At 44.3% G+C, this 9,097-nt stretch overlaps 1 protein-coding gene and 1 long non-coding RNA gene across 2 annotated transcripts; both read right to left on the reverse strand.

Moving 5' to 3' along the window:
• Positions 1-482: 482 nt before the first annotated feature.
• Positions 483-2,935, reverse strand: LOC128501893 (uncharacterized). Its single transcript, XM_053471536.1, has 2 exons — positions 1,842-2,935; positions 483-957 (listed from the first exon to the last, which is right to left on the reverse strand). The coding sequence occupies exons 1-2, from the start codon at positions 2,823-2,825 to the stop codon at positions 790-792; spliced, it is 1,152 nt and encodes a 383-aa protein (XP_053327511.1). The 5' UTR covers positions 2,826-2,935; the 3' UTR covers positions 483-789.
• Positions 2,936-2,966: 31 nt separating this feature from the next.
• LOC128501894 (uncharacterized) lies at positions 2,967-3,221 on the reverse strand. Its single transcript, XR_008355066.1, has 2 exons — positions 3,165-3,221; positions 2,967-3,107 (listed from the first exon to the last, which is right to left on the reverse strand). It is a non-coding gene; the product is annotated as an uncharacterized LOC128501894 (long non-coding RNA).
• Positions 3,222-9,097: the final 5,876 nt, after the last annotated feature.

Below are 9,097 nucleotides of genomic sequence, written 5' to 3' on the forward strand. Positions count from 1 at the left end.
GTTTTCTGATCACTGCACGCATGATAGGATCTGTTCTACTCACACCTTAAAGTATTTGAAAGGCTGCAACGTATGGCTACCAGAGGCGACCTTAAATTTTAGACTTGGAGCCAGAGTCAGACTCTGACGCTAGGACTAGTGCCTTGTATGTTGTGGTTTTGAGACATTATCATAGGAAATTTCTAAATGAATTGACCCTGAATTAACCCCCTGATATCTACCCCCCCCCCGGCAAACCAGGACGCATTTAGTAGTCACTAAAAACAGGCAGCTCCACTGCGCATGCACACAATTCTACACAGACACAATTTCCCACACACTGGAAAATGAAATCAGGGCGGTGGGATATAAAATAATCAGTCCTAGAAAAGATAGTCCAAAGGTTTGGGATACTTTTAGTTAACTGGGTGAAGGCCACAGAGATCCCTTCTTCAACTATAACCCCAGTAACGCCTATACAATAGGGACTTGTTCAATCCAACTTCCGTAGAAACTCTTTATTGTAACCATCAGCTGAATTCTATTACACAGAATCATAAAATATTTCATCAATTTCCATTCACCGGCTTCCAAAGTTAATACGCATAAACACCGGAACCAAATTTAGGTTAAAATAGTTCATTTTACAGCCAATAAACTCAGTCCCGTCACCACGTCAGTTTCTGTATTAAGAAGTAACTGTGAAGTAAATCTGATTTCAGTTTATTACATTCAGAAGGTTTTGGGATCGGGAGAGTTGGTTTGTATCTGGGCTTCCTGGAACGATCGTTGTCTACATTGTATCCAAAGTCAACGTGGAGTGAAGGCGTCTGACAAGCGGGTTGAGGAGTGCGAGAAGACAGAGCTGCTGTCCCACTCGGTGTCGCTAGATACCCCCACGGAGTCCTGGGGGGATTCCTCGCCATCTTGTTTCTTCGGGCTAAGGTTAGCTTCCAGCTGGCTACAGCATTCTCGTACCTGAAACAAAACCAAGTATACCGTCAGCATTCTTATTTCGGTGCCTCTATTATGGCTCGGAATTATCATTTAAAATCAAAACAAACCGATAATCAAGTATTATTTCAAATATAAAAAAAACTATATAACCCATCTGAATTATGTTACTCTATAAAAATTATTTTGGCACAAATGGTGCAAATGCTGAATCCGGAAAGGGGTGTACAAAATGTGGAAGCAGGGAGTTGGTTGTCCTCAAAAACCAAATGCAGGATCTACTGTGCTGAGGGTACAGAATAGTCTTGTCCTTATTTTTAACCCATGCTAGTTGCGGACATCGGGAAAAGGCCATATTTATCAGAAAACCAATATTTCCAGTTTTATCATGAATCATTTATACCCGACTATAACTCTAAGCAGAAAAAATGAGCATCCGACTTTAACTCTGCATTCTAGTCTCCTGACAGTAGAGGGCACTGTGGTCTATTATCTAAAACACATAGATGGTCCTTTGATTAGCCAGAAAGAAAAGAGAACACGGAATAATACACGGAATAAACAATACGAGCGACTACTCTAACAAACAGCGCTATAAAAAGCAGTCACAATATATACTTATTACATATAAAGTGGAGCGAGATAGTTCCAAAAGAATGGAGTAGTTGGAACCAGAGCCGGCTTCTCGTTTGGCATTTTGGCCGTTATTCTGTCCAGCACCAGCTTGTGAAAGCGAAAATGTCTCTTCTACTGACTTAATGTTACTATTTGTTTATTACGTAGATCCTAAAATCACCAACATCCACGTGAAAAATGTCTGGTGGCATTAGGGACGTTCCTCATGGTTGGCTAGAATTTGGGGTATGATTCCAACTTTAAATAGCGTGTGTTTATTTGGCACAACTCACCGCGTCAATCTCTCGGATCAGCGAAGGGCGGACCTCGAGTTCTAGCTGCCAATCAGAGCTTAGAATTGCCTGGTGGAACCGTTCTAGATCCAGTTGTCTTTTCAACGTCTCCATTTTCTCCAGACTTCCCGCTCCGTTCTCCTGCTCTAATTTTTGTGTCTCGTTGATATCCTGTAGAAGACTCCAAACTTTATGGTTTGTTTCCTTCACCTGTAATTCTAGAGCCTCGGCTCTCCCAGCTCTCCAGAGCAAAAACATCAGGTATTCCCTCGTGTCTTTTACCTGAGACTGGGCTTCTGGGCTACCATCGGCCACAACCCGAGACTCTCTCCAAAGCTCTCTCTCTTTGGGAGAGTCCTTGTGAAATTCACGGCTCAGGTGGTCCTGGGGGGAAGCCACAATGTTTTTGTGGCGGGTTTCATGAAGGAGGACCCAGTGGCGCGCCAGGTTAGCCGTCACCAGACTCTCCTCGAAGATATCTGGGATACGATGTAGAAGAAGAGTCGAGTGAGATGCCCCTTGGATTTGTTGGGCCTGTCCCTGGTTCCTAGAACTCAACAGAAGGGCCCAACTTCTACGATGGTGAAACAATTGCCGAGCAGTAGCTGCAATGTTGTCCGGGGCGAGGGGAAGCTGCAAACCGTTAGGTGATAAAACCTCCCCCTCGTCATTCACATACAAGTTATCACAAAGCGGAAAAACAATGCGGTCGTCGAAAGCGGTCTTCATCGTACGCAGATACTCCACGTAGGACAGAAGCCAGGAGAGGTAATCTCGAAACTGCGCTCCTTGGCCTCCCAAGATGTTACCATTCTGCACAAGAGTCTCTATTTGCCTCCAGCTGTCCAGGGGTGTCTTGTGAGCCTCAGACAGCAGAGCTAGCACTCTTTGTAGGGTCTGCAGGTCAAAGTCCACGCGACATTGGTGAACCTGCTCCTCAAAAAGGCCCAGCTCCTCTCGTAAAGGCTTGTAAAACCGGTCCATGCTGGAATCAAAACGAAAAATGTCCCTCACGTCTGTCTCTTCTTAATCACAGAATAGGTTCCTGCTACCATGTGATCTTCTGCTGTCTCTCAGATATATGATCTGTCTCTCTTTTTCGTATACGCTTTCTGCAGCGCAGTTTCTCCTAGATGTTCTTGTGGATCATGAATGCCTCACTGTGTGTCTGGTTACCTCTTGGTTACCATCTCATAGTTTCCGGTTCTTCTTGTTGAAAAGGTATTTTGCTAAAGCTGCTGTCATCATCGATGTCTCTCCGTCACCCTGCCTGTCTCGCAAAGTTTCTGTCCCATACCTTCCTCTGATATCTGCCTCTTTCACCTGTACCGGTCTCTCACCTGTACCTGTCACCCTCTCTCACCTGTGTCTGAGTTCCTTTCTGATTACTTTGTTGCAAGCGATTCTAGAAGCTACTTTGTTGCACAGCAACTGGGCGACGGGTCCAGGCGTGTTCTTACTGATACGAAAAGGAAAATGTTTGTTTGGTCGCCGGCTATCGCTTACCAGCGATCTCCGGGCGCCAGCATGCATTATGGGAGGTAGCCGCAGGTAAAGGTAAATAGGAAGGAAATATTGAATTCTGGAAAATGTAGGATGCATTTCTACAGCTCGGCGCAGAATATCATGCGAATCACTGCAACCTGCGCTAAACACAACGAGATGGGGAGGGGAAGAGGACAGTGCGGGGGCAACTCTCTCTGGTGGTCTATCACATGGGGAACTTGGTTTCTGCTTGAGTTCTGCAGCATTATTTAGTATGGCAATGACAGGTCCCATAAAAAGGTAATGACTGCCCCACCAACATGCCAGGTACTGACAGCAATTGCCCCGGGAATCCGATTACTCGTCTGAAAATGCTACATTTCTCAATAAACAAAATTATTTGTGCGCATGCACAGAAAAGAACACACCTGGAAGTATCCATTTATTATTCTTATCGTTACATTTTACCAATGTGTAAATGTATTGTTGTAATTCCCCATATGGCCACATGGGGGAGTAGAGAACAGGATTATCCCTCATGTGGCCACTCAGTTGTTACCCCAAACATTTTACCCTTATTGCCCTCAAGCCATAAAGACCTGAAAATGTTTCTGTTTTTTTTTTCTGCTTCTGAGTCGCACCTTTTATTCGACCAGCACATGAAAAGATGTCGGGTTACAGAAGCTTTAGTGACCTCAGCGTGTCTCCATTATGCTCGTTCAGTGGTTTGTGGTTCAAACCAGTTATATTACTGAGTCATTTCCTTGGGTTTTGCCTCTCAGGCTGTAACGTAGCAGCCTGTCCCAGTGATGGCGTTCCCCCTTTTCCCTCCCCTGATGCACCTCTCTCCTCCCCTGATCACCCTCGTTTCTAGTCGCTCAGAATTTTTCTTTGCTGGGTATGAGGCTATCGCAGGCCCTAAAAGCCCCAAACATGTTTAATACCCTCACTGTATTACCCTCTACCACTTCTGCTGGGAAGCTGTTCCACTTATCTACCACCCTCTCAGTAAAGTAAAACCTCTTTTAGTTGTAGGTTGAGATCGTGACCTTGTGTTCCCCTCTGAAACCTCGTAGGTTTCACTTCCCTCTGAGCTTGCGGGGAGGACACAGAAGATGGTTCCCTATTTGCAACCAAATTACCGGTTTAAAGAACAATCTAGGGCCCGTAGATCAAGCGGCGCGAGGATCGTGAATTTAATCTATAATTATTTAATACAAATTCCAGTAAATCTCGAATGAAAGAAAGGAGGAAAAAAAGGCTTCCTATTAAAAAGTATTTTGGCTCACGGGTCGCTTATCCCGTACGAGATAACTAGTAATAATTACATGACCCCTACATGACTTACTAGATTGTAAGCTCCTTTGAGCCGGGCCCTCCTCAGCTGTAAGTCAGATCGTTATGTTACATACTACTTGTTATGGCCTGTTTACCCGTTGTACAGCGCTACGGAATATGATGGCGCTATATATAACAATAATAAGTAATAATAACTGTTCTGTTCACCGTCAGACTGATATTAAAGCCATTTAAAGGCTATGCCGTGCCCCTGTGGCGTGGTGGGAGGGGGGGTAGGGGTATAATTGATGGGTAGCTGCCTCCGATGGGGGTTAATTGCTTGTGGTCTGCTGTTAAATGCAGCGGTCAGCTTCCTGACGCGGATCTGCAGTGTATGGTGGGATGATATCGACCGGCATTGAGAACGCTATTTACTTCAGGGCTGACATCACACTTAACTCTTTGCGTGCCTATTGGTTGAACATCCCGTGGGCCCTAGCACTTAAAGGGTTAAATCTACCGTTAATTCACATTTTACTTACTGGGCTTGAAACCAAATTCTGGATAACGCGGTTCCTTGTCCCGTATCCCTGATCTCTGATGATGATGGAGAGGAACCCTACAGACTCTTACAGCTCTTGCATATTCCGTAGCGCAGTACAATCCTCATTTGCCAGTTCATGCGCCACCCTAATGCGGGGTCAGTATGGTTCCTACCTTCCAAGCCCAATAAACGGCATAGATTTCTATCAAACGATATCCCTACAAATATGAAAATACACTCAAATTTGTTTTTTTCCAAAAGATAAATAATTTATAATAATTGATACATTTGTTCTTTCTTTAGTCCTTCCTTCCTTCGTCCTTTTTTCTTACTTGCTTTCTTATTTTCCCTCCTTCTTTCTGTTTCCTTTCCTTTTCTTCCTTTCCTTCCTTCCTTCCTTCCTTCCTTCCTTTTCTTTCTTTTTTGGTTTCCTTTCTTTCTTTCTTTCTTTCTTTCTACTTTCCTATATTTCTTTTTTCTTTTTCTTTCTTTCTTTCTTTCTTTCTTTCTTTCTTTCTTTCTTTCTTTCTTTCTTTCTTTCTTTCTTCCTTCCTTCCTTCCTTCCTTCCTTCCTTCCTTCCTTCTTCACTTCTCAATGAGAACCCCTATGGTTTTAATGCACAAGACTGATAGCTAAACATTTCCTCATTTCTGCAGGCCTGAGAATGTTACAGGGGATTCTCGGAAGGAGAAAATACATCTAAAGCATATTCCTTCGCGAACCGTCAAGAGCCTAACAATGATTTACATTCCGTACCAATCCCTAAAAATGAACCCCCCCCCGTCCGCCCCGCGCTTAAATGTCTACTTTATAACTGCGTCCTTTATCTTCAACAAGAAGAAGAAACAATGTCTCCGGCTCTTTATTAAACATGTTCCTGGGGAGTATTATTTGCCGAGTGGTCGCTGTGGCCGGGAGATAAGGGTCTGTTTATAACAATGGCCATTTGTCGACCGGGACCACCTGGGAGGTTTCTGGGCATTGAATGCGGTTTGCTCTGTAGGGGCCACGTAGGTAATTAATGAGAAGCGTTCCGCGTGCCCCTCGCCAAAAGAAATAATGACCTTAATATACAAAATGCCTTAAACCGGGCGGGGGCGGGGGGGGCGATATAAAATCCCTCGATTAAAGGATTAAACGGTAATGTGCGGATGAGCAGGAAGAGACCATTAGAGAGAGTGCAGCGCGTATAGCGATATTTATTAAAGGGAGAATTTTATTATACATCTATCCTGAATAATTAATTAATTATCGACACAAAACATAATAACACAAATCAGAAATCAGAACGCGCCCCGAAAGCCGGTATACAGAGTATCTGGGGATAGATTGTAAGCTCCTTTGAACAGGGCCCTTCTTACCGTTTGTTTCCGGAAGTGAAAATTGTTATTCTTTGTACTGTTTGTTACGTATCTGCCAATATTTATATGCAACACCCAAAGCTCCTGCCCTGCGAAGCTTACACTCTAATACTGGCGTCTGGGTTTCCGCAGCCTAGTGGCAAACGGACCGTTTAATGTCCTTGGGAGTTATTCCTAAGAATAATGCAAATTCAAGTAATTCTGGGTAAAAAAAATAAATAAAAAAAGGTTAAATAAAGTGCTTACCTCGGTAGAAGCTGCAGCTCCACCGCTAGCCCTGATTGTGCCAAGTGATGTGTTTGGGGGCCAAATGCATATGGGGGGGGTTTGCAGACAGGACGCCATGTAAATTTAAAGGGACCTCTCAGCGATCGAGTGCATAGGAGGGCTGCAGCTTCCCTGTAACATGTACCTCCAGCTGTCAAAGCTAAAGTTTGATCAGTTTTACGATTATTCATCCCTGTTCGGGGGGGGGGGTGTAATCGGGGGGGGGGGGCATTGACAGGGCTTAAAATAGCGTTTCCTTGTTTGGACAGCACCAGGTGTAACAACGTTTCAGAGCTACAATTAGTACAAAGTTCCTGTTTCTCTGAGGTTGCAAACAACTGTGAAAACAGTCGGCCTCCCGGGGGGGTATCTGCCGCCGGCGGGGGGCACTTTAACGTTCCTCCTGCTAATAAGGATCTAAGCCCGGGGTCAGACTATTCTGTATCCCCCAAAACTCCCGGAAATATTGGGAACCAATCCATTTTTAGATGGCGCCATCCAGTTTCCCCAATTCACACTTATTTACCCCAAAATAAGACTTTCACGTTGGTCGAAAAGGAATAATTTTAAATCACGCAGAATAGCAAACTGGTACAAAAGGCAAAGAGGGCCCCGCTCGTGTGAGCTTACAATCTACTCGGTGAAACGGGGGGGTTAAACAGTAGGAAAGGACTCCCCCTTGTTAGATAGAAACATAGAAGATGACGTCATTTATTTGATCGTCACAACATGTAAAAAAAAGAAAGCACTTGCCTTTAGGAGAAGCTGCAGCTCCAGAGCTCCGAAAACTCTTGCGCAAGTCAGCGCTGAGTATACTACGGGTGCTTTAGCGAGCAGATGCGTTAAGCTGACGCATATCTTGCGAGCTTAGGAGTCTGGGGGGGGCAAATGGATTTAAGGAGATTCTACGGGGACCGAGCGGCTATCAAATGCATTAAAGTGCCGAGAAAGATCTGCTCTGTATTGGGAATTGGCTGATACTTTACACCGAAGGAAAAATCAATACTAAACCATGACTGCTAAACCAGTCAGCGATTCTTCCAGGAGAGCGTACCTCCCAAGTGTCCTGATTTTAACAGAACAGTCCCAGGGTCTGGGAGCGTTGTGCTGTTGCGAGACAGACCTCCTCTGCAGCTCCCACGTAGTCTCCATGCCATACCCTGTAGCCCCACGAGGGGGGATTTTTGGGGTAGGGTGGACGGGTTGTTTTGCTCCAACCACACCCCTCCAGGTGTGGCCACGCCCATCCACACACATAGCCACACCCCCAACACACCTGATATATTCTGAACGTGCCGTTTTAGGGCTGTCGTCAGACGGTATCCAGGGATCATTTAGAACGGAGAACGGATTGTGCAGCCGAACAAATCTTTTACAAAAATAATGCATTGGATTTATAATATTTATTTTATAAACATTTTTATTTGTTTTATTGTGGATTCCAGAACCCGATGAGATTCTCGTTCCCCCCGAGCGTTCCGGAGCAGCTTCTAGAAGCAAAGATTTGGGTGCTGAAGAAGGACGTCTGAACTTTTGACCAGGAGCTGGAATTCGAAATACGCAATTTAAATCCCAATTTGAGTAATATTACCAAATATTTACTGCATTCACTGCACATCGATTTCCTCTTATTGAGAAAAAGGAAATTCACTCACCAAGTATGCATTGCGGTAACATTTTTGGTTTAAAGTCATAGATTTTAAGAGTGAAATTCCGGAAATCCACAATAATGATTCAGCGAGATACGCTGCGGTGTCAAGCGGAGAAATGGCCCGGACGCGGTTTTCTCTTCTCCTGATAGGCGCTTAGCATATTATTTTGTTGATTCATGAAACAAAACGAGAAAGAAAGAATGAAAGGAAAAAAGGAAAAGAAAGAAAGAAAAGAGGAAAGAAACAAAGGACGAAAGAAACAAGGAGTGAGAGGGAAGGAAGGAAAGGAAGAAAGAAAGAGGGAGAGAGGGATGGAAGAAAGAAAGAAAGAAAGAAAGAAGAGAGGGAAGGAAGAAAAGGAAGAAAGAAGGAAGGAAGAAAGTATCTTGCTGAACCCAGGATTTTCATTGACCTCATGAGGGTTCCAGAAGCTTCAGATACCTCTTTCTGGATTTAAATCCACAACCGATCATATAGAAGCAGCACATGTCATGTGATAATTGTATATTCATTCATTCATTCATTCACTTTCATGTCCGCTCAGAATGGAAACAAAGTAGACTTTGAACTGAATAGAAAAGGGATCTTCTGGTTCCAGAACTCGGTTCCAAAAAGCAGATCTTTTGAAGTCCTGAACTGCTGCGGGCCGTGTTTGCCGGCCTCGGGAT

Source organism: Spea bombifrons, chromosome 7 (assembly GCF_027358695.1).
Source record: "Spea bombifrons isolate aSpeBom1 chromosome 7, aSpeBom1.2.pri, whole genome shotgun sequence".
In the NCBI taxonomy this organism is placed as follows: domain Eukaryota; kingdom Metazoa; phylum Chordata; class Amphibia; order Anura; family Pelobatidae; genus Spea; species Spea bombifrons.

Bases quoted from the DNA above. Each gene is read 5' to 3' on its own strand.
- LOC128501893 (XM_053471536.1), bottom strand. From the start codon at position 2,825: ATGGACCGGTTTTACAAGCCTTTACGAGAGGAGCTGGGCCTTTTTGAG. The intron at 958-1,841 runs GTGAGTTGTGCC...GTTTTGTTTCAG, and splicing joins TGATCCGAGAGATTGACGCG to GTACGAGAATGCTGTAGCCA.